The sequence below is a fragment of the Hemiscyllium ocellatum genome, chromosome 24, assembly GCF_020745735.1.
Source record: "Hemiscyllium ocellatum isolate sHemOce1 chromosome 24, sHemOce1.pat.X.cur, whole genome shotgun sequence".
Lineage (NCBI taxonomy): Eukaryota > Metazoa > Chordata > Chondrichthyes > Orectolobiformes > Hemiscylliidae > Hemiscyllium > Hemiscyllium ocellatum.
The window spans coordinates 45,505,933-45,531,872 of NC_083424.1; the positions used below are offsets into that span (position 1 = coordinate 45,505,933).

The following is a 25,940-nucleotide window of genomic DNA, read 5'->3' on the forward strand; positions in this document are numbered from 1 at the left end:
GAATTAAAGGAGAAGTTTTCAAAGTGAGGCTGAGCTCAGCCAGACAGAGGAGAGTTGTGGTGGATGTTTTTATTATTTAATCACTCATTGGACATGGACATCACTGGTTGGCCAGGATTTACTGCCTGTCCCTAGCTATCCTTGAGAAGGTGGTGGTGAGCTGCCATCTTGAACCGTTGCAGTCCCCCTGCTGTGGGTTGACCCACAATGTCATCAGGGAGGAATTCCAGGATTTTGACCCCATGACATTGAACAAAATACTTCCAAGTCAGGATGGTGAATGGCTTGGATGGTGAACTTGCAGGTGGTAATGTTCCCATGTATAGGCTGCCCTTGTACCTTTGTGTGGAGATGGTCATGGGTTTGGAATGTGCTGACTGAGGATCTTTGGCAAATTTCTGCTGGGCATCTTGTAGAAAGTACACACTGCTGCTACTAAGCATCAGTGGTGGAGGAAGTGGGTACTTGTGGATGTGATGCCAATTGAGTAAGCTGCTTTGTCCTGGATGGCATGGAGCTTCTTGAGTGTTGTTGGGGCCACACTCATCCAGGCAACTGGGGAGTATTCCACCACACTCCTGACTTGTGCCTTGGAGATGGTGGGCAGGCTTCCGGGAGTCAGGAGGTAAATTACTCGTCACAGTATTCCTAACCTCTGACCTGCTCTTGTAGACACTGCATTTAAATGACAAACCCATTTGAATTTCTGATCAATGGTATCCTCTAGAATGTTGATAGTAGGGGATTGAGTGATGGTAACAGCACTGAATGTTAAGGGCCAATGGGCAGATGGTCATTGCCTGGCACTTGTGTGGCTCAGATGTTGTTTGCCACTTATCAGTTCAAGCCTGAATATTGTCCAGATGTTGTTGCATTTGAACATGGACTGTTTCTGAGTTGCGAATGGTGCTGAACATTGTGCAATTATCGACGAACATCCCCATCTCTGACCTTATGATGGCGGTACGATCATCGATGAAGCAGTTGAAGATGGTTGGGCCTGGGACACTACCCTGACGAACTGCTGAAGATATTTCCTAGAGCTGAGAAGAGTGATCTCCAACAGCCATTGTGCTATGTGTTAGGTATGACTCCTTGTTTGACGAAGTGGAGTCCTAAGACCATCCTGATTGGGGGTGGGGGGAAGGAATGAATGTGTAAAGGGATTGCATGGTCCATGGTGAAGAGGAGGTGGCCTGTGTCAGCAAACCGGAAACTTTGAAACCAACGTAAAGCATCTGACGAAGCACAGATGTAAATGAGAAGGGACTGGACAAGGAGAGAAAAAACAATCGAGTCAAAGTAGGAAGAAATAAATTCCATGAAGCAGGGACAGGCAGGAAGAATGAGGCTGCCCAGATAGTCTGTTTATGGAGCTTGGGAAGCAGGTAGAGGTGGGCTCTACAGGGTTCGGCCATTATAAGCTGTGAGGGTGTCAGACGGGGATGCCCAGATGGGATAAGATGCCCCAGTTGAAAACAACGCCTCTTCTTCCTCAGGAAGCTGAGAAAATTCAACATGACCCTCAGCAACGTTTACAGACACAGCATAGAAAGGGGGTGTATCATGACTTGGTTATGGCAACTGGTCTGTCCAGAGCAGTAAGAAATTACAGAAAGTTGAGTTCAAAAGTCTAATAACAGCAGGGAAAAAGCTGTCGTTGAACCTGTCGGTACCTGTGTTTAGGCTTCTGTATCTTCTGCCTGACTGAAGAGTTTGGAAGAGATTCTAACTGAGTGGGAGGGGTCTTTAATGATGTTGGCTGTAGCTGGAATGGATGGCTGGAAGGTTAGCTTGTGTGATGAGCTGACCTGTGTTCACAACTCTCTGTAGTTTCTTACGGTCCTAGGCAGAACAGTTGCTGTACCAGGCCGTGATGCATCTGGGTAGAATGCTTTCTATGGTGCATCTGTAAAAGTTGGTGAGAGTCCACATGGACATGCCGAATTTCCACAGAACTCAAGTATTGCACAGTCAGATTTCTCAGCCAATACCCAACCTCATCTTCTCCCCGAGTACTTGGATCCCACTCCACCTCTCATTCCCTCCTCAAAACACTTGGTTGATTCTTCTTCAGTTAACTTACGGAGAACATAGAACGTCGAACAGTACAACACTGGAACAGGCCCTTCAGTCCTCGATGTTGTGCTGAACATGACACCAAATTAGAGTAACCCCTCTGCCTGCCCTTGGTCCATATCTCTCCATCCTGTGTGTATTCATGTGCTTTTCTGAAACTCCCTATCATATCTGCCTCCATCACCATCTCTGGCAGCGCATTCCAGACTCCTATCACTCTCTGTGTCGTAACCTGATCTGTCACATCTCCTTTGAACTTTCCCCCCTCACCTTAAATGCTTGCTGCCTAGTGTTAGACTCTGGGAAAAAGTATTCTGACTGTCAATCCTATCTATGCATCTCATAATTTTGTAGACATGTATCAAGTCTCCTCTCAGACTCTGTCGCTCCATACAAAACAACCCGAGTTTTTCTAGCCTCTCCTTATAGCTCATACCCTGTAATCCAGGCAACATCCTGGTAAACCTCTTCTGCACCCTCTCCAAAGCCTCCACATCCTTCCTGTAATGTGGCCACCAGAATTGAACGCAATACTCTAAGTGTGGCCTGACCAAAGCCTTATAAAGCTGCAACGTGACATCCTGACTCTTGCACTCAATTCTCCAAACTGTAGAGGCAAACATGCCATATGCCTTCTTTACCACCCTAGCTATTTGCGTGGCCACTTTCAGAGAGCTGTGGACTTGAACCCCAAGATCCCTCTATATATCAATACTATTCATGAACATTTTTCCTTAACAATTAATCTGCAGCAACTCACACTGACACAGATTAAACTCCATCTGCCATTTCTCCACCCATATCTGCAATTGATCTATATCCCACTGTATCCTTTGACAACCTTTTACATTATCCACGACTCCACCGATCTTTGTATCGTCTGCAAACCTACTAACCCCATCCATCTACATTTTCATCCAATATACATATACACCACTAGTCAAGGATCTCCAGCCTAAAGAACACCCTTCCACATCTGTCTTCTATGGGCAAGCCAATTCTGAATCCACACAGCCAAGTCACCATGGATCCCATGCATCTTACTCTTTTGGATGAGCCTACCATGAAGGACCTTGTTGAAAGCCTTACCAAAATCCATGTAGACAACATTCACTGCTCTAACCACATTGGCCTCCTTTGTCACCTCCTCAAAAAGTGCAGTCAAGTTAGTCAGGCATGACCTTTTCCAAATGTGCATAAATCCTATCCCTAAGAATTCTTTCCCGTCGCTTCCCAACCACTGACATGAGCCTCATCGGTCGATAGTTTCCTGGTTATCCCTATTTCCTCCAGCGAGGATACAAAGGCTTCAGCTATCTCCTGTCTTGTCTCTCTCAGGAACCTGGGGTAGATATCATCAGGCCTTGGGGACGTATCCACTTTAATGCTCTTTCTGATACCCAACAACAGTTCTTTCTTGACCTCAAAATGTCCGAGCATATTAGCATGCTCCACATTAGTCTCACTATCCTCCATATCCTCCTGGGTGAATGCTGATGCAAAGTACTCATTTGGGATCTCACCACATCTTCTGCCTCCAAGCACAAGTTCCCTTCTTTTTCCTTGAGTGGTCCTGCCTTGTCCCTAGTTATCTTCTTTTTAATGTATGTATAGAATGCCTTTAACCCTACTCACCATGGGCCTTTCATGGCCTCTTGCTGCTCTCCTGCTTGTGTTCTTTCCTGCATTCTTTATATTCCTCACGGGCCCTGCCTGATGTTAGATTCCGAAACCTTATAAATGCTGCTTTTCTCCTTTTGATTAAATTCACAACCTCCCTCGTTATCCAAGAGTCCTTTACCTGCCATCCTTCTCATTCCTCCTTACTGGAATATGCCAGTCCTGACCTCTCATTGGAAGTCTATAAAGAATTCCCACATGTCGAATGTGAACTTTTCTGATAACAGCTCCTCCCAGCTAACACTCCCTAGCTCCAGCTTCAATGTAATTTTCCCTCCCCTAATTTTGGACCTTGCCACAAGGTCCTGACTTATCCCTATTCATTGCGATCTTAAAATGTAAGGAGTTGTAATCACTGTTTCCAAAGTGCTCCCTCACTGAAAGATCAGTCACCTGGCCAGGCTCATTGGCTAGTACGAGGTCCAGAATGGCCTTTCCTCTAGTTGGACTATCCACATATTGTTTCAAACGACCCTCTTGGATGCACTTAATAAATTATGCCCCATCGAAGTCTTTTGCTCTAAGGGAGGCCCAGTCAATATTGGGGGCGTTAAAGTCACACACTAAGACAACTCTGTTTTTATTACATCTTTCCATAACCTACCTATATATTTGTTCCTCAATGTTTTGGTGGTGTTGGGGTGCCTACAGTGTAATCCAATCAGAGTGACTGCTCCCATCTTATTTTTGAGCTCTACCCATATTGCCTCAGTGGATGAGCCCTTCAGTATGTCCTCTCTGAGTGCTGATGTAACATTCTCCCTGATTAATCATGCAACTCCTCCATCTCTTTTACCTTCCTCTCTATTTTGTCTAAAACAAACGAAACCCTGGAACAGTGAGCAGCCAGCCCTGTCCCTCTCTCTCTCTCTCTCAGTCAAGCCTCTGTGATGGCCACAACATCATAGGCCCATCTACTGATCCAAGCTCTAAGTTCATCTGCCTTATCCATCATACTCCTTGCGTTGAAATAAACACACTCCAGCCCATCACTACCATCGTGTTCTTTTTTACCTGTCCCTGCCTGTCCTTTCTTTCTGACTTACTGATCCTATCATCTACCTTCCCCTCAATCCCTCCACTTGCTGACCTTCACGCTGGTTCCTAGCCCCCTGCCATTCTAATTTAAACCGTCCTGTTTAGCACTAACAAACCTACTAGGGAGGATGTTAGTTCCCCTCCAGTTTGGGTGGAATCTCTTGTACAAGTCACCCCTGCCCCTGAAGAGGTCCCAGTGATCCAAGAATGTGAAACCCTGCACCAGCTCCTCAGCCATTCACCTTTTCCGATTGGTCTGTTTCTCTGCAGCTCGTGACATCGCAGAGCAAGCATCAGTGCCCAGTCGATTTCTGTTTTAAACCTAGGAGTAGGAGAGTGAAACCATTAGATTTGGGAGCTGTACATATTGCACTTCTGTATTCCAATTTGTTATCGCCACTACTGAAGAGAAACAATCAACTGGACACAGTCTGCTGAAGAACGTATAACTTAGTAACATGCTTGTTGATGAGCTATTCAACAGCGATGCACTGTTCCTTGGTGGTATGAGGTTTTCTAGTTAATTGAATTACTGGGTGCTTTCTAATTTGGTGGAGGTCCTTGTGTTCAGCCTATACATCTTGTTTTAATAATCTGGTGATTCACTGTCACAAGTTGGTAAATTACGAAACGTTGACACTTAGAACAGGCCTACATCCACTTGGCACTTGATGAAAGGCAATGTTGTACTTTTTGTGCTGCTTGATGTTCTGACTCCAGCTCTTCAGATTTCCTGCTGATGTAATCTCTGTTTTCTTGCACAAGAGCAATGAACTGTAGCTCACTGCCAATTGGATCATTAGACGGTGGTGCTTGCCCTAAGATAAAACATTAACTGGATCACCACAGTTCCACTGAAGTCCAAATTTTCTTTCTTCTGAAGACAATACATAAGTGTTTGCTGATGTAACCTCTAGAAACTCATCCTGTGGATGGAGTCACTGACAAGGCCAGCATTAATTTGCTTAACTCTACTTCCCTGATACAATTTGTGGCCAGCTGCCGAAATGGTTAAGAGCTAAGATCGAGCATGCTGGGAATTTTGGTCAAGGTAGTGGCAATGGCTTATTGGTCTGGGAGTATGATTCTCTCTTACAGAGTTGTATGTTGTAGAGATGTGAGAGGACCTGAGTTCAAATCCGGATGGGCCCTGATTTCCTGTCTAATTGGGTGGCATGGTGCTCAGTGGTTAGTGCTGCTGCCTCATACTGCCAGGGACTAGGGTTCGACTCCACCTTCGGTCCACTGTCTATATGGAGTTTGCACATTCTCACTGTGTCTATGTGGGTCCCCTCCGGGTGCTCCGGTTTCCTCCCACAGTCCAAATTGACCATAGTGTTTAGGAATGTGCAAGTTAGGTGGATTAGCCATGGGAAGTGTGGGGTTAAAAGGATATGGTTGAAGTGTGGGACTGGGTGGGTGCTCCTTGGAGGGTTGGTGTGGGCTGAAAGGTCTGCTTCCACACTGGAGACATTCTTTGATAGCTTAGACTCTGACCTCAGTTAAACTGCAGCCTGGACATCATGTGACCTGCAAATATTGTTAAAGGCTAGTTCTGCAATCACTGATGTTGGTATCAACCTCCATTAGAACCAGGTGACCATTTAACCAGACCTTTATTTTGATTGGTTCTGATTTGGATGTTGTTAAGCAATTTAACAGTTCCAAGCCAGATGGGGGTGGGCTTTTCAGGATGTACACTCTCCTAGATAGCAGCCGATGAGTTCTCTTACTCAAATGAGGCCTAGTGGGACTCTTAGCTATATCAAGCCACCATACTGGCAGTAATTACGATGGCCTGCTGGCCCAGATCCTGAAGAAAATGTTAACCGTTTGGCTTTGTTTTGGGGTTTTGCTGTGGGCTGACCTACAGTGCCTCTGTTCAGGATATGTCTTGAGTGAGGCTATGCTATTGCCTTCCCTCATGTGGTGTTCCTCAAGCTCAGTCAGGCCTGTGAGGATGTCCATTTCCAACAGAATAACTTGTAACTGATATGCTCTAACTTGCTGATTTTCCAATGACAAACTGTAATGTCTGTTTGAAGTCCAGCAGTAGGCAGCTTTGCGTGGTCAAATCATTAATCGTACATACCAAAAGCTTTCTCAGCATTTCAATAAGGATTAAACCGGAATCATGTGCCTCTGCCAATCGTATTTACCTCCTCAAAAATCCGGACATGGATTCCCCTGTTTCTTGAACTCCCAGTAGAACTGATAGTCTCAGAATTAGGAGAGGCTTGAGGTCTGAGTATTCCTTTACTAAATCCATCTACTCTTTTAGTACCTGGTGCCTCAGGAAATGTTAGGCTCCTAATAATCCAAAATGCTGGGGGTCCACAAGCTGTCAGGGGAAGTACTCATTGCTTTCCATCTGCCCCAATGTCATTTACCAGGATAAATTAATGCATTCTTATAGGGCAGGATTGAATGAGTCAAGCTTCCCAAATAACGCGTGATGCCAAAATGTTTACCCCAACTCAAAGGCGATTGTTGCGAGCAACTTTCTTCAGGTGCACTGTTTTTTCCTTGACATCACTCAAATATCTCCACAGAGGCCTGCATCCCATCACCAAGTCACCCTTTATTCATAGTATCTAACACTGGTCTGGCTTCCTCAGAGCCATCTGTCAGAGTGGACTGTCTTTAGATCGAAGGAGGTTCCTTTCACCTTCTGCAATTCAGCTCTTTAGCCAAGTTTGGGACAAGGCTGTAATGTTCCAAGAGGCCATGGCAAGACCTAAATTAAGCAGATTATCAGTGAGTGAGTCCTTAACATTTGAGAGTGTGGTGTTGGAAAAGCACAGCAGGTCAGGCAGGATCCGAGAAGCAGGAGAGTTGATGTTTCGGGCATAAGCCCTTCATCAGGCTTTTGCCTGAAACGTCGACTCTCCTGCTCTTCGGATGCTGCCTGACCTGCTGTGCTTTTCCAACACCACACTCTTGACTCTAATCTCCAGCATCTGCAGTGCTCACTTTCTCCGAGTACTTAACATTGTCAACGGGAGATTCAAGGTGGTGGCAGTCTGAGCAGTCTGCTACGTTAGGCTGTGTCATACCCAGGGCAAGGTGGGCTCCATCGCTGCCGCCCCCGCCCCCAACCCTGCTGGTCACCCCTGGGGAATGTTGGTAGCTACAAACTGGCAGAATACACAGACGCCCTTTAAATTTGAACTTAGAAGGTCTGGAGTTAATATGAAGACATCGAAAGGAACGGGCTCCGGGGAGGTCAGCAAGCAGGGTACTCCCCTACTATGTCAGGAACACCCACAGCCGTTATCTCAACTCCTGCGGCGGTGCCTTTGGGTCCAATGGAACAGCAGCATGTATTCGTGGAGTTTACACAACTCCGTGAAAAGACCAAGGGAGTGCTGGAACCAATCACTGCCATGCTGGCAAAGCATGAGCAAGTGATCCGGACCTTTGGGGCTGTGGAACAAAGGACCGTGGCCTCAGAGGCTGTGACGGAGAGCTCCAAGGGGGGGGTCTGAGCCCTGGAATGCCAGGTTCAGGCCCTGCAGTAACAGGTAGATGACCTCGAGAATTGAGGTCGGAGAGGAAAAAAAACTTGCGAATTCTGGGCTTACCTGAGCGGGAAGGAGGAGAAAACCTTGACGAATTCCTCGAGGGATGGGTTCTGGAGCTGCTGGGCCTGGAAATCGAGTCAGGCTGGGTGGGTGTGGAGCGGGCCTACAGGATCGCATTGTGCAGGTCTGGGCCAGCTCAGTGTCCCCAGCCGGTCCTAGTGTGACTCCAGCATTTCAAGGAAAAAAATTAATAATTGAAACAGCCAGAAGACTGGGAAAGGATCCATAGGCTTTGGCTTATAAAGGCTCAAAAATAATGTTTTTTCATGACTTCTCCGGGGCTGTAATTAAGAAAAGGAAGGCCTTTGATGAGGTAAAGAAGAAACTAAGAGATTTAAACAATTAATATTCCGAGGTATCCAGCAGTGCTACTTTCAGCTGTGGGGGAACTGTCTACAACTCCAACTCAGTGGAAAAAGGAGAAGAATTTTTGAACTTGTTGAAATGATAGACCCTGGCAGAGGAGAGCAGAGAAGAAGGGGTGGATGGACAATGGCATAATATAACTTTCTTTTTGTATTTTCTTTCTTTTTTTTTCCCTTTTGGGGTCTTGGGATTTATAGACTTGATAATGCATTGATATACAATCCTGTGTATTTTTTTTGTGTTTGGAGGTTATTAGTTATTGTATTGTTCTATTTTGCAGGGTGAGGGATGGTTACTCCTTGGATGTAAAGATGAGTGGGGCTGAGGTGAAGAGGGTGAGGGTTGGGTGTCCATTGTTAACTTGCAGGAGTGTAAATAATATGTTTGTCTTTCTTGCTCGGGCCTGGGGCGTGGCATTAACTGGAAGGTGCTTGGATGGTTGTGAGGTTGGGAATGAGCTCCCCCTATGGGCAAGGGAGGGGATCTTTGGAAACTTGTGCTTTTTGTGTTCAGCTGTTTAATTTAGTAGTAGAGATGAGTTCTTTAGTTTTAATAGTTTTGATAATGTTTGTAGGAATAGTTTTCAGATTTGATAAAATTCGTTTTCTCTCCACTTGTCGCATGTTGATTGAGCTTCTTCCTCTCGGGGGGTCTCTGGACTGTAGTGTGCAGTCATGGCAAGCAATTTGTTCAGGTGATGCACCTGGAATATAAAGGGGAGCCACCCCCCCGTTCAAAGGAAAAAGGTGCTCTCAAGTCTCAAGAAAGAGTTGACATCACGATGTTGCAAGAAACACTTTTGACAGATAGCGAGCATCTGAAACTACAGCAGCAGGGATACAATAGGGTATTCTTTTCCTCCTTTAATTCCAAAAATATAGGGGTGGCCTTATTGATACAGAGGAACCTTTTGTTTCAGATGACAGAGCAAATCAAGGATGACTATAGACGGTTCATCATTCTTAAGGTGCTGATACATGGAGAATGGCGTTCTGAATGTCTATTGTTCCCTGGCGCACCCTCTCAAATTTTTAGTTGACGCAGTCTCTAAGGAAATGGTGCTTGGGGTGCGCCATACGATTATAGGAGGGGACATTAATTGTCTCATGGACCCTGGGGTAGACAGGATGCCAAGAGGGCTGTTGGGTACACCTTGGCAGTTGAGGCAATTAATGGACTTGTGTGAGGAGCTGGGGCTAGTGGAGTTTGGAAATGCCTCCACCCAAATGGGAGTGACTTTACCTTCCACTTCAACCCACACAAGTGCCACACAAGAATCGATGTGTTCTTTGTTCCGTCAGTCTGCTTGGACTGGGTGTTAGCCTGTAGAATTGGGAGTATAAGAATCTCGGACCATGCGGCAGTATATTTAGATGTTAAGACCAAAGGTAGTGGAGCAGGCCCGTGGCCAATGGCGCATGGGTCTGTTCCTGTTGAAGGATAATAACTTTGTCCAGTACGTCACAAGGGAGTTCAGGGCTTTTCGGGATGTCAGTTGGGGTACGGCCAGCAAGCCTTTCAGTGCTCTGGGAGACCACCAAAGCATACTTAGGGGGTGTGATTATTTCATATTCGGCAGCGAGAGGGAGATGGAGTGGGGGGAGCAGCAGCGGATGCTCGAGGCCTAGTTGAATTGGAATATGACACCAGACCATCATGGTTAAATTGCAATGAGTCACGGCTCTCTGGGCTGCTCTTGACTTAGTGCTCACACAAGTGGCAAAGAAAGAGATCTCCTTTGCAAAGCACAGGTTGTTTGAATATGGGGACAAACCAGGTAGATTCCTGGTTTACCTAGCTGGGAAGAAAAGTGCCCCACAGTCCATTGCGGTGTCAGGTCGAGAGCTTACCCGTGAACTGAGGAAAATCAATGCCAGATTTTGGGAGTTCTATACAGAGTTATACCGTTCGGAGTGATGTGAGGATGGAAATGCCGGAATGGAGTCATTTTTTGAAAACTTAGACCTCCTTGTTATAAATGGAGATCAGGCCTCCCTTTTCAATGCACCTCTAGCAGTTCAGGAGGCAGTAAGGCAGCTCCAGAGTGGTAAGGCACCTGGCCCAGATGGATTCCCAAGTGAATTTTACAAGGGGTTTGTACACATGTTGGCTCTACTGCTGCTGGGGATGTATACTCATTCATATAGCCAGGACTGTCTTCCCCCCTCTCTCAGGCAGGCTAATATTCCCCTCATTCTAAAAAAAGGGAAAGACCCTGAAGATTGCACATCGTACAGGCCCATCTCGTTGCTGAATGTGGATTTTAAAATCTTATCAAAAGGTGTTGGCTTTGATACTGGAGAAGGTGCTGCCTGTTATTATAAACGAGGACCAGATGAGTTTTATCAAGGGCCGCAGCTCCTCAAATAATATCAGACGGGTACTGAGTATGGTGCAAATATGCCAACAGAGTGCGGTTCCGGGTTTGGTGGTCTCCCTAGATGCAGAGAAGGCTTTTGAACGTGCGGAATGGTCTTATCTCTTTGCTGTTTTCGAGTATTTTGTTCTGGGAGGGGCCTTTACTAGGTGGGTGACAGTGTTACATAAAGACCCTAAGGGAGCGGTTATTACAAATGGGGTTACGTTGAGTAATTTTGATGTGGAGAGGGGTAGCCAACAGGGATGTCCCTTTTACACTTTGGTACTTGAACTACTGGCAGAGGCTACTCAATAAGAGCCAGAAAGTGGGACCTGGGGAACACAAAGTTACTCTCTATGTGAATGACATCCTTGTGTTTCTAGCCAACCCAGAAAAGTCCATACCCCGGGTAATACGAAAAATTAAATTATTCGGGAGCTTTTCAGGATATAGGATAAATTTCACAAAATCTGAAGTGATGCCTATGGGGGGGGGGGGGGGGGGGGGGGCTGGTTGATGGAGGTACCGAAGTTGGAGGGCGGAATGGAATTTCCCTTTAAATGGTCACAGAAAGGTTTTCTCTCTCTAGGAATTTTCATTACACCTCGCTTCCGGCAGCTGTACGGAGCTAACTTTGTATAGCTGATTGAGAGGATAAAGCAGGATTCGCAGCGATGGGAGGGACTATCCATATCATGGCTTGGCAGTATAGTCTTGATCAAAGTGAATGTTCTCCATTGGTTGCTATATCCTATGAGGATGCTCCCATTATTATGACCCGAACAGATGCGGCCGAGGTTTGCAGAATGGCCTGGATCAGTTCTTTGGTGCTGTAGGCGCCCCTTAATTAAATTTACCGACCTGCAGCTTCCGCAGGATATTTGGCAGGGGGTGTGGGGGGGTTGGAGGGTGGACCTCCCAGATCTGAAGAAATATCAAATAGGTGCTCTGCAGTCATATGTGGGCGAATGGGTGCACAATGACCCGAAATCGATACGGCTGGATGTGGAGGCCTCACAGCTGGAGTGCCCCCTCATAAACTTTCTGTTCATGGTGAGATGCGATCAGTAATTGAGCACTGTGAAAGCCCGATTATTATAAATACAGTAAAAGCACAGAGGATGGGGCGGCAGATGAGGACAATTCGCTCAAGACTTCACCGTTTACCCAATTAGTGGGAGCCCCAGGATTTAGACTGGGGTCAATGAGCTCTGGTTTTAAACCATGGGAGGGTAAAGGGACCTCCTGTCTGGGAGATCTGTTTGAGGGAGAGGTCATGATGACTTTTAGCCAATTCTGTCAGAAGTACAGAATCCTAATAGGGACATCTTCTGATATTTCCAAGTTAGAGACTATATACAGAAGAAATTCACGCTCTTGACCCAGCCCTACAAGTCAGATACAGAACGTAGAGTGCTCCGATGTGGGGGCACTCTCTCAGCTAGTACCTTAAATCATCTGCAAAGAGGGAATGCCTGGGGGGGGCTATGGAGAGACTCCATGAGATTTGGAATCAGGAGTTAGGGGAAGAAATCTCATCAGAAACATGGGAGGATATATGAGGGAATGTAAAGACGATTTCAATATGCAATAAGGCACAAGTGATGCAATTGAAGATCCCCCATAGAGCTCATATGGCGCCAGAGAGACTAACAAAGTTTAAGAAAGGATCTTCCCTGAAATGTCCCAAATGTAAAAACAGTGTAGGCACCCTTATACATTGCCTCCGGTCCTGTCACAAGATTCACGGATACTGGGGGGGGGTGACTATAGTGAGTGAACTGGAGGGGATTTTGGGAATGGAAGTTGGGGGGGGAAATCCTGTATCCCTCCTCTTAGGACTACTGAACCTTCCCTCTTTGGGCGATCACGGGAGGAGATTCAACATTCTGACGTACTGGGCAAGGAAAGCCATCCTCATGAATTGGATATCAGAAAAGTCGCCAGGTCTTGTAGGGTGGTGCAGACTTGTGTTGGAGCACATCCCTCAGGATTACCTGACAAGTACGGTGCACCACGGAACAGAGACATTTTATAAGACATGGCGACCCTTTTAAAATTATATAGAAATGGATTTGTCAACGGTATTGATAAGGGCCTTTGTATAGCCATGAGGGCCGCAAATGGTCTGGGGACACTGAGGGGGGTGGGGAGGCCTAGTAAATACGGATATAATCGATGTTGGCCCACCCCGCGCCGTGGGCGGGACCCTTGATGGAAGGGCGGTGAGTGGAGTAGTGTAACATGGTACAATGTAGTGTCATTTAATTTTGGTGGATTCCAATGTAATCTAATGTTATTTTATTTAATTTAAGTTTGCCTTAGTTTGGATTAAGTTAAGTAAATAAGAGTCTACTACAATCTGGAGATATTGTAATACAACTTAATATTGTAATATTATTCCTATTTTTCTGTACCTTTGTACTTTTATAACTTTGTTTTTCTTTTTTTTTTGGTTTGTGGTTTTAAAAAATAGCAAAATCCTTTTCAATAAATATATACAATTAAAAGATACATTGTCAACAACACCCTCCATAACATCAAAGTAAAATAATGTAGAGGTTGGAAATCTATATTAGAAACAGAAAATGCTGGAAGTAATCAAAGGGTTAGGCACTTTCTATAAAGAGAAATACAATGCTAACATTTTGGGTCAATGCCCACCCTTCATCCAGAATTGTAATTCGCAATGTTATAGACTTTGAGCAAGTGAAGAGAGGGAAAGGAAGAATGAAGAACAAAAGGCGAGGTCTGTGGTAAAGTGAAGGTTAGGAGATAAAAGGCTTTGGGGTATCAAAACCGAAGCAGTGCCGAGTGAAGGAACAAAAGCTTGTTCAGGCCAGAGGTGGATGGTTGCAAAGAGAATGTAAGGTGAACAAATAAATAAAGAAATGAGAAAAAAAACAAGTCAGCAAAAAAAAAACCCCGTGAAAAATGGTGGCCAAAAATATGATCCAAAATTCAATGTTGAGCCCAGCAAGCTATAGAGTGATGAGTTGAAATATGAAGGAGCTGTTCCTCAAGCTCATCTTGAACTCCATTGGAACACCACGGTAGCTCAAGGACAGAGAGGTTGGAGTGGGAACAAGTTCATGTGTGAAATGACAAACAAGGATCAGGATTATGCCTGCGACTGAGCGGAGGTGTTCCACAAATCAATAATCCGGTCTGCATTTTGTCCCAGAGATGTCAAAGAGACCACCTTGTGACAACACTATATGTTAAATTAGAAAAAAAGTACAAGCAATTTGCTACTCAGAAGTAGTGTTTGGGGCCTAGGCTGGTGTGTAGGGAGTAGGTCACAAAAACAGATACGGTATCAGTGTACTCTACAAGGTGCTGAAGGAAATTAAATCACTTTGCTACTGATTGAGACTGGACTGACGGTCACTCGCGTTTGTCCTGCTTTTTACAAACAGGTGACTGGTTGTTCCTATTTCTCTAGCAGGATCCCTGTTCTTTCATGTATCACGGCAAATCTTTCCATGACTTTCCGAAGTGATGGCCTTGTGGTATTATCACCTGACTGTTAATCCAGAGACCCAGGCAATGTTCTGGGGACCTGGGTTTGAAGCCTGCCGTGGCAGATGGTGGAATTTCAGTCCCATAAATGTCTAGAATTAAGAGCCTAATGATGACCATGAATCCATTGCCAATTATCAGAAAACCCAATCTGGTTCACTAATGTCTTTCAGGGAACGAAACTGTCTTTGTTACCTGGTCTGGCCTACATGTGACTCCAGACCCACAGCAAATGTGGTTGACTCATCACTGCCCTGTGGTGATGGGCTTAGCCAACAACACCCTCAACCTGTGAATGCATTTAATTAAAAAGAGAACATTGTTCCATTCAGTTTGAGTATTCCAGACCCACCGGCAATTGATTATTCCTTAAATCTCCAAAAGGCCCCTCTGTTCATTCTACTGACCAGAGAGCTAACTGCAATGCAGCTGGTAACCCAGAAACAGTATTCCCTGCTCATACTAACAGGAACTGCATTCTCTGTCTCTCTCCCTCTCTTTCTTGATAGCTCTGTGTCCAAAAAGCAGCTGTTCCTTTGTTCTGTGCCAAGATGATTCTCAATAGCTTTCAGTATTTCATAGTAATAGATTTTCACAGTAATAGAAGCAGGAATAGCCCACTTGGCCCGTAAAGCCTACTCTACCATTCATTAAGATCATGACTGATCTATCCATCACCTCAGCTCCTCCTACCTGCATTATCCACAACCCTTAATTCCCCTACCATGCTAAAACCCATCCAACTGTGTCTTGAATGTATTGAATGAAGCTGCCTCTACTGCTTCCCGGGCCAGGGATTTACATAGATTCACTACTCTCTGGGAAAAGCAAGTCTTCCTCATCTCTGTCCTAAATCTACTCCCCCTTATCTTGAGGCCATGTCCCCTAGTCCTGGTCTCCCCCACCAGTGGAAACAATTTATGTATCCCTTCCATAATTTTACATGTTTCTATATGATTTTGTCTCATTTTTCTAAATTCTAGCAAGAACAGTCCCAGGTAGCTCAATCTCTTCTCATTGGGTAAGCCCCTCATCTCTACAATCAACCTCATGAATGTACCCTGCACCACCTCCAAAGCTAGCATATCCTTCTTCAAGTAAGGAGACCAAACCTGCACACAATACTCCACATGCAGCCTCATCAACACCTTGTACAATTAGATCATAGAGATGTACAGCACGAAAACAGATTCTTCGATCCAACTCGTCCATCCTGCCCAGATATACTAACCTAATCTAGTCCCATTTGCCAGCATTTGGCCCATATCCCTCTAAACCCTTCCTATTCATATGCCCATCCAGATGCCTTTTAAATGTTGTAGTTGAACTCGCCACCACCACTTCCTCTGGCAGCTCATTCCATACATGTAACACCCTCTGCGTGTAAAAGTTGCCTCTTAGATCCCTTTTATATCTTTCCCCTCTAACCCAGAACCTATACCCTCTACTTCTGGACTCCCCCACCCTAGGGAAAAGACCTTATCTGTTTATCCTATCCATGCCCCTCATGATTTTATAAACCTCTAAAAGGTCAGCCCTCAGCCTCTGACGCTCCAGGGAAAACAGCCCCAACCTATTCAGCCTCTCCCTATAGCTCAGATCCTCCAACTTTGGCAACATCCTTGTAAATCTTTTCTGACCCCTTTCCAGTTGAACCTCTCTGCTCTCAAATTCAATCCCTCTAGCAATGAAAGCCAATACTCTGTTTGCCTTCCTGATTATTTGTTGCACTTGCAAGGAGAAAGGGAAGACTACAGATGCTGGAGTTCAGAGTTGAGAGAATGGTGCTGAAAAAGCACAGCAGGTCAGGCAGCATCTGAGAACAGGAGAATCGATGTTTCGGGCATAAGTACTTCATCAGGAATGGCACTTGTTGCACTTGCAAATCAACCTTTAGCTATTCATGTACGGGCACTTCTAAGTCCCTCTGCACAACAGCATACTGCAATCTTTGACCATTTAAATAATACTCTGACCTACTAGTTTTACTTCCAAAATGGATAACCTCACATTTACCAACATTGTACTCCATCTGCCAGACCCTTCCCCACTCACTTAACTATTTAAATCTCTTTACAGTCCCTCCACATCCTCTGCACAGTTTGCCTTTCCACTCAATTTAGTGTCATCAGCAAACTTGGATACATTACACTCAGTCTCCTCTTCCATATCACATATATGCTGTATATCATGAACAGTTCTGGGCCCAACACTAACCCCTGTGGCACCCCGTTCAGCACTGATTTCCAACCAGAGAAACACCCAGTTAGCCCAACTCTCTACTTTCTATTGGTTAACCAGTCCTCTATCCATGCTAGTACATTCCCTGCAACTCCATGCACCTGTTCCCCTCCATTTACCACCCTTGTTGCATCCTCAAAGAACTCCTGTAACTTTGTCAAACACAACCTTCCCTTCCTGAATCCATGCTGTGTTTGCCTGATGGAACCTTTTCCATCCAGTTATCTCACTACTTCTTCTTTAATGATGGCCTCCAGCATTTTCCCGCCTACAATTGTTAAGCTAACTGGCCTATAATTACCTGCCTTTAATCTACAGTGGTGTGACATTCGCTGTCTTCTAGTCTGCCAGGACCTGTCTTGAGTCTAGTGAATTTTGGTAAATTACCACTAATGCTTCTACTATAACTTCTGCCATTTCTTTCAGCACCTGGGATGCATTCCATCAGGACCAGGGGCCTTAGCTACCCTTAGATCCTCAAGTTTGCTCAACACTACCCCTTTAGTGATAATAATTGAATTGAGGTCCTCACCTCCCATTGTATCCTTAACATCATTCTTTGGCATGTTAGACACATCTTCCACTGTGAAAGCTGACACAAAATAGTTATTCAAGGCCTCGGCTGTTCCAACATTACTCAATATTCATTCCCCTTTCTCATCCTGCAAGGGACCACTTTAGCCACCCTTTTCCATTTTATATATACATCAAAACATTTCCTACCTTTTTTATATTCTGTGTTAGCTTGCATTCATACTCAATCTTTCCTTTATCACTTGCTTTCTCGTTCTTTGTTGCTTTTTAAAGTTTTCCCAATCCTCCTGTTTCTCCCTACCCTTGGGTACTTTGTAAGCCTGAGATTTTAACTGGACGTCTTCCTTTATTTCCTTGGTTATCCAAGGCTGGCTCGTCCTACCCTTGCTATCCTTGTTTTTGACCAGAATATACTTTCCTTGAGCACTGTGAAAAATCCTCCACTTTCCACTAGAAAGTCCTCCACTATACCTCAACTGTTCCACCATATAACTTGTGTTCCCAGTGTCATTTAGCCAACTCCTTCTTCATCCAATTATAGTCTCCCTTGTTGAAGCATAACATCCTGGTTTTAGATGAAACTATTTCCCCATTTGTATCCGAAATTCGATCATACTGTGATCACTCTTTTTGAGAGGATCCTTAATTGCGAGATCATTAATTTTACCTGTCTCATTTCACAGGATCAGATCTAAGATTGCATGCTCCCTTGTAGGTTTGGTAACATATTGTTCAAAAAGCAATCATGAATGAACTCTTCAAGACTGCCTCTACCGATTTGATTCGGCCATTGGCATGTTAAACACCCCCATGTCTACTGCCATTCCATTCTTATATTCGGCAGATATTTCTTGATTGATAGGCTGTGCCACTGCAGCATTATTATTGGCTGGCCTATAGACTACTGCCACCAGTGGCTTCTTCCCCTTACTATTCCTGATCTCCACCCAAATGGATTCAACATTTTGCCCCTTAGATCCTATATTGTCTCTCCTTATTGGCCTAATCTCATCCTTAATTAAGAGCGTGACCCCACCTCCCTTACCTTCCTGCCTATTCTTCCTAATTACCTGATACCCTTGGATTTTTAATTCCCAGTCATCACCACCCTGCACCCACGTTTCTGTAATGGCATCTATATCAGACCCCTTTGTACTGATTTGCATAACAAGTTCAAAGACTTTGTTTCATATATTACAGGCATTCAGATAAAGTGCCTTGTACTCATTGTCCCTTTAGAATCTAGCAATCTCCCTGTCTTTTGCATATGATTCTGTTGTTTAATTCTACTTTTTTCTTTTCTAACCTTTGCTGTGGCCTCCATTGCTTCCTTCTGCCTGGACTCCCACCCTCTTCCTCACAGTCTCTCTGCTTGAAGCACCTCCCTTTACACCAACTGCTGCATCTTCTGACTTGATGCTCTGGTTCCCAGCCCCTTGCTAACTTAGTTTAAAACTTGCCCAAAAGTCCCAGCAAACCTATCCGCATGAACATTGCTTCCCCCTCGAGTTCAGGTGTAACCCATCCCTTTTGTATGGGTCAGATCTTCCCCAGAAGAGAACCCAATGATCCTCAAATCTGAAACCTTGCTCCCTGCACGATGTCTCCAGCCTCGTATTTGTCTACCATATCTTCCTATTCTTACCCTCACTAGCATGTGGCACAGGCAGTAATCTGGTGATTACTACCTTTGAGGTCCTTCTTTTTAGCTTCTTTCCTAACTTCCTAAATTCACTTTTCATGAACTCATCCCTTTTCCTACCTATGTCATTCATACTGATATGTACTGCGGCTTCTGACTGCTCACCCTCCCCTTTAAGAATGCCATAGACTCGGTCCGAGACATCCCTGACCCTGGCACCCGGGAGGCAACATACCGTCTGGGAGTCTTGTTCTCATCCACAGAATCTCCTGATTGTTCCCCTAACCAATGAATCCCCTATTACTATGCTCTCCTCTTCTCTCCCCTTCCCTTCTGAGCCTTCTCAGTGCCAGAGACCTGGTCGCTGTGGCTTTCCCCTCGTAGGTCCCTCCCCTCTTCCCTAGTAGTATCCGGAATGTTATACTTGTTGTTGAGGGGAACAGCCACAGGGGATCCCTGCACTGACTGCCTTTCCCTCTCCCGACGGTCATCTAATTACCTTCATCTTGTAATCTAGGTGTGACTATCTTCCTGTAACTCCTCTCTATCACCCCCTCAACCTACCGAATGATCCGGGGTTCATCCAGCTCCAGTTCCCTAAGCGGTCTGTGAGGAACTGAAGCTGGGTGCAATTCTCGCAGGTAAAGTTAGCAATGACACTGATAATGACCCTGACCTCCCACATCCTGTAAGAGAAGCATGCAACTGCTCTAGCTTCCATCTCTGCTGCTCTTTAGAAAAAAAGAGGGAAAGAAAACCTTACCTGAGCCTTACGATCTCTCCATCTCATCAAAGTCTCCTCACACAAAGCCTTGGCACTTTTCCTCACACAGTACTGTCCCTCAGCATGGCAGCTCCCGTGATGGAAATCTTTCCTATCCTCCTCAAAGTGTCCTTTATTTTTGATGGGCGTTGGGAGGGGAACAGTTTTTTTTTGAGGGTTAACCACTCCCTGACACCAGCCCCTCTGCGATGTTCAGACCAGTCGTGGTGACTGCAGTGCCATCTCCCAGAATGCCTCTCACTGACGTCTCTGCTGTGCTCTGATTCGATGAGGGAGGGTTTCCTGTGGAGATCTCCTATTTCCCCATAGTCAGAGGGTGCTGAATCTGTGGAACCCAATGCCTCCACAGCGTTCTGTGACGATGTCATTGAGTGACTTTAAGACAGAGGTAGATAGGCTCTTGATTGGAAAGGGGATCAAAGGTAATGGGGAGATGGCAGCAGAATGTGATTGAAAATCATGTCAGCCATGATTAACTGACAAACAGATTTGATGGGCCAAATGGCAAAATTCTGCTCCTTTAACCTATAGGTTTAGTATGACCATAAGCTCATTCCAGAACATTCTGTTTCACCTTTGGCTAAGGAGACCTTTTTAAACATAGCTAGTTTGTAAAGTGCCAGAAGGTGGAACAATAAGGAATAGCAAGATGAACTAGGACATATAGTGCCTCAACTATGTCTTGAAGGGAACTTTACAGAATCAAAGACGTTGTACAGATATACCATCCAGAATATACAATACCTTACAATAAAGAGACAACATTACCAACATCACCTTCAAGTGTACGCGGCAATGTCGCAATCTTAAAGAGAGTCCGTGGTGAAACAAGCAGGCTATGTTCCCGAAACAAATATTTGTGAGATTTATATTTGCGCAGAGTCTGATCAATGTCTGGATCAGACTACCAGGAGGAGTAGTTCTCTCCAGGATACAAGTTTAATTTTGATGGCAGTGATAGGAAAATGACAGCTATCTTGTAAGATGGAGATCAGTCAACCCATGATCTTAGCAATGACAAACAATGACACGGAGAGCTGGGGCTACCTGTGAATGATAACACTTTCTCCAAATACAGTTCCACCTGAAGGTTCTTTTGTTGCTGATCATCGTCTCTGCAATGGGAGGTACATTTCAGCACGGACTGAATATGGTTCTGATTAATGCACCGTCAGTTGTGAGTAACACATATCCTTATATTGCTCTGTTACTGTGACTTTAAAGAAACATCTTATAGCACCATTCCTTTGGGGTGACAGGGGCCAATTTTAAACACCACACAGAATTGAGTGCTGGGGAGTGACTTCATCTGACAGAAGAGTTGCTTCTCACAAACAATTCAAATCATTATCAATGACAATGAAAATGTAGGTCAGGAGAAGACAGATCTATTGTTTATTTTACTTGGAAAGTTTGCAATTTCTTGAGGTTGAAATTATGCTCCCTCTTCCTATTTCCCAAAAGTGAATTTATTTCTGAAATATGTTTGCAAAAACAAGTCAAAACAAATGGCCTAATGCAATAGGCTACAGGCACCATTGATTAGAAGCTGAACTGATGCTAAACTTAGTTAGTTTCCTCCAAATGTTAGCAAAGTTGAAATCAGCAAAGCCCTATTTTTTGACCATCCTTAACTGCCCTGAGCAAACACCTTCTCTGTCACCCCCTTCAATCGTTGTGCTAATGGTGTTTCCATCAAACTGTTACATGAGGCACTTCCTGGAAGTTAATCCAGCACTGATCTGTGGAGAAGATCATGGAGATGATTGTGTTCCCTGACATTTGCTGCTCTCGGTGTCGAGACCGCAGGCTTGTTGAATAGATACCTTCAGTCCTGTGCTAAATGGATGTTGGAATTTCCAAAGTATTCAGGTCCTAACCAAGGTTAATGTTTGCAGCTGGCAGCCAGTATATTCTGGAGAAGGACCATTGGATTATGAGCTGCATCACGTCCTTTAAATATAACCTTCCATTCATTGCATTGTGTCAACATTCGATCAAAGTGATTTGAAGGCTTGGGAAAGATGAATTGGCCATTCGGCCTATCCAATCCCAGGATCCATCATGCTTAAACATAACCTCCCTCCACTTCCCACACAGCCACATTTTCTTCTGCAACAGCTTAAAACCCAGAGCAGAGGTCCAGGTCCCATCAAGGAACACATACTCTGGGAAAACATAACCGCCAAGAGATCATGTGAACCAAGTATTATCCACAAAAACACTTACCTTTGACATGATGCAACCTCTACTCCAGTCAAGAGATGCATCATGAACAAAAGCTGTCTCAGAACCCACTGTGTTTCCTCCAGAGTTGCCTAGACTGCAAAGTTTAGCTTCCTTTCTCTCCCAGGATGCTGCCTGAACCACTGTAATTTCCAACATTATTTTCAGTACAGATTCCAGCACCCGCAGTAATTTGCTCCTCCAAAAGTTCACTGCTCTCTCGGGAGAGACATGCCTCATATTTTAAACAAAAAAACACCTTCAGCGGGCACCGATGGGTTGTGCCCCACCCTTGCAGAACAGTAACTTCAGTTTGTGTGACATGGAAGAGGCAATATAATGGTAATAGAATTCTGGCCCTGAGGGCAGGCCCCTCCGATACCAAAACCTTCACTGGGAGTCTGTGCATTGATGCAAAGCAACCCGGTGCCTGTGCAATTGGGTGGGCCTGGAAACATATGGAGGGAGGGGTGTCCCATCATGGTACAATGGGTGGGGAGGAAGTGGGGTTATGGTTACAATGCTTAAGATGTCAAGACCAATCATTTTTCCAGGGTGACCAGTTTTAGAGAAGCAATGATAAAGGTTCAGGCGAAAGCTGCATTCTCAGCCAGACATTGAACCCGATTAGAAGAAACTAATAATTGAAAGGGGCTAACCTACAACTTAACAAGAAGATGTCCCTGGTCCTCCCACCCAAACAAGTATTGATTTTTAACATGCCACTTCCTAATTACAGTACATTAAGTATTTTATCAATGAGACTTGGCTGGAGCGCTACGGTACAGCAATGGAAGAACATGCGTTGAAAGCGACCTGGTCAATCATTGTGTCAGTGTACTCAATTGGAGCTGTGTTTGGAGCACTGATCGCCGGACACCTCTCAGTGAAATATGGAAGGTAGGAGAATGGAAACTTGTAAGAATGCAATTGTTCAGGTTGTGCTGCCTCTGTGCTGGAAATGTAGCTCAATTTTCAGGTGTGAAATTTGCATTAGATCACTGAATGCCGTCATAGTCACTTGCTTTCCCTAAGCTCTATCAAAAATATGCCAATGTCATGTGGTCTCAGGCAATGATTAGTCTCCATGGCTTTTGGGAGAATGTCTGCATTGAATGGTTAGTGAGTTTGGTGACATAACAAAACAACTTGCATTTATGTAGCACCTTCAATGCCACTTCACAGAGGCATTGTAGAGCAAAAATGATAAATATAAGAAGGTATTAGCCAGGGAAAAGAAGCATTGGGCTAAGATTTAAGGAATGTGCCAAGGGAGAAAAGTGAAGTAGAGATTCGGAGAGTTGGAGGAAGGCACATCCAGAGTTTGGGGCCAGAACAATGATCGTTACAGAGGATTAAAATTGGGAACTCTCAAGAAAGCAGGAGCAAATCAGTATAGATGTCTTGGAGGGTTGTGAGATTGGATGAGGTTACTGAACAGGGAAGGGGTGAGACTATGGAGGGATTTGAAAACAAGAATGGGAATGTTAAAATCAAAAAGATGTTTTCCTATGAGCCAATGAATGTCAGTGAGCACGGGGCAGTGGAGATTTCGATAACCTCAAGCTGACGGAGATTAGCATGTGAAGATCAGCCAGGACTGCATTGGAAAATGGGGGCAGATTTTCCAAGGAGAAAAGATGTATAAAGAAGCTGAGGGGTGACCTTATGAGGTTTATAAAACCATGAGGGGCATGGATAGATTAAATAGACAATGCCTTTTCCCTGGGGTGGGGGAGTCCAGAACTAGAGGTTTAGAGTGAGAGGGAAATGATACAAAAGGGACTTAAAGGACAACTTTTTCACACAGAAGGTGGTACGTGTGTGGAATGAGCTGCCGGAGGAAGTGGTGGAGGCTGGTACAATTGCAACATTTAAAAGGCATCTGGATGGGTTTACAAATAGGAAGGCTTTGGAGGGATATGGGCCAAGTGCTGAAAATGGGACTAGATTAGGTTGGGATCTCTGGTCAGCACGGATGGGTTGGACCGAAGGGTCTGTTTCCATGCTGTACATCTCTACGACTCTATGACTCTATAAGTAGTAATGCTAATTTTGCTTTAATGAGATCGGAGAACTCTGCACTTCTGACGGAACGTCTGATCAAGGCTCTTTCAGAAATGCAGAGCCAACCTCAATTCTGACAGTTTTCTCAAGAGTGCAGGCTTTCATAGTTTCAGAACAGGTGAGCTGCCAGAGGTCTGGGGAGGATGTGTGTCAGGTCCCACGGTTGGGCAAGGGTCAGGTCTGGAAAGGGGTGTTCTGGAAGTTGTCAGGCCAAACAGAGGCAGATTGGGTTTGGGGGAGTGAAGGGAGATTGTGAAGGGAGGAGCAGTGAGTCTGAACCCGGGAGAGGAGAAGCAAGGGAAATGGGGTTGGTCAGATCCACACCATGGCAAGGGTTTTTCTGGTCTGGAGTGGGGGAAGGGGATGTCAAGTAGACATAAGGAGGGGTCTTGCAGTTCTCGAAGATGTAGTTGGAGAAAGCATGTAAGGTAAGTATGCAGAACCTTGCTGAGGAGTTAGACTAGATTCTAAATAGTCCAACTTTTCCTGAGTAATTATTTACTTAATTTCATCTGAACCCTCCAAGTTCTGAGTTAAATAGATACTTTTAAAGGGTTTAGACAATTGTCTATGGCATCTTCAATTGCCAAGATAATTACTTCAGATTCTGCTGCAATGGGGATTCCACAGGATCCCTCCACTCAACTCTCATTCACATTTTTCTGGGCAGTAGAAAGACCACACCAACATGTCCAGAGAGTCAGTGATGAGCTGAGACAGGAGTGGATGTGAGGAATGGTACGGAGATGGAAATAGTCAGTTTTAGTCAAGTCGTGTGCATGTGATCAGAATCTCATCTCAACATCAAACCTGACACCAAGATTTTGAACAGTCTGGTTCAGCTCCAGCTTGTTGGCAGGCCTCTATCGCTAGGCAACAGAGTTTGAAGTGGTAACTGAAAAGAAAGACTTCAGTTTCCCCAGCAGTTAACTGGATAAAATTTCTGCTCTTCATCTACAATATGTTGGAAAAGCGGATGGATAATTTAGCAAATGTGGAGGATTTGAAAGAGGTGATGATGTAATGGAGTAATGTGTGGAGGTACACACTTTCCCTTTGGATGATGGGAGCAGAATGTAAATGAGAAGTAGGAGGGAACCAATAAGATCCTTGGGTGACAAGTTTAAGTAACATTAACGGGGCATTGCAAGTGATTGATTGGATATAATTTAATAACGTTACCATAGTCCCAATCTCTCATTCGAGAGGGACAACTGATGACGGTTTAACCTGAGGGTCACCACACCTCAGGAGAGGGGAGGGGTTGAGAAGGAAATTCTCTCATGGTAACTTCAGCCAGTGATGGGAATTGACCTCACTCTACACCCAGCCATCCTGCCAACTGAGCTAATCAATCCACAGTTTATGATTTGATAGAATAGAATGGAATCACATGGGAGAAGTCCTGTCCAACTCAACCGTGGCATTGGTGGAGGAGGATGTGACCAGCCATTTCAGAGGCTGCAGGAAGGTTGAGAAAGGACTGTTCACCTTTGTCGCAGTTCAGTTGGGTTTGTGACTTTCATTCAAGTTTGATTCTGGGCCAGAGTAGAAATGTAATTGGAATGATTCAAACATTCTAGGAAAGTTGCAAGATAACAACATGTTCAAGGAATTTGGAGAGACTGGGGCATAGGAGATGAGACAATAATTTGCAAGGACAGAGGACTCAGAGAAGAGAGGCGATGATGGCAGATGTAAAGGAGAGAGGGATGACACCTGAAAAGAGATACCCTTGCCATCGCGTATGGAAGGGGACTTTTGGAAGAGGCTACAAGCAAAAATGACATGTTCCTAAAAGATTTCCAGTGTACAATG

General features: G+C 44.8%; 1 protein-coding gene across 1 annotated transcript in view; it reads left to right on the top strand.

Annotated features, from left to right (window-relative positions):
- The first annotated feature begins 8,048 nt into the window (after positions 1-8,048).
- Positions 8,049-25,940, top strand: part of LOC132827474 (solute carrier family 2, facilitated glucose transporter member 11-like) — a 59,241-nt gene continuing 41,349 nt past the window's right edge. Inside the window, exons 1-3 of the mRNA XM_060844162.1 lie at positions 8,049-8,279; positions 20,908-21,006; positions 22,795-22,955. Of these exons, the coding sequence (XP_060700145.1) occupies positions 8,049-8,279; positions 20,908-21,006; positions 22,795-22,955 (491 nt within the window). The remainder of the gene's footprint in view (positions 8,280-20,907; positions 21,007-22,794; positions 22,956-25,940) is intronic.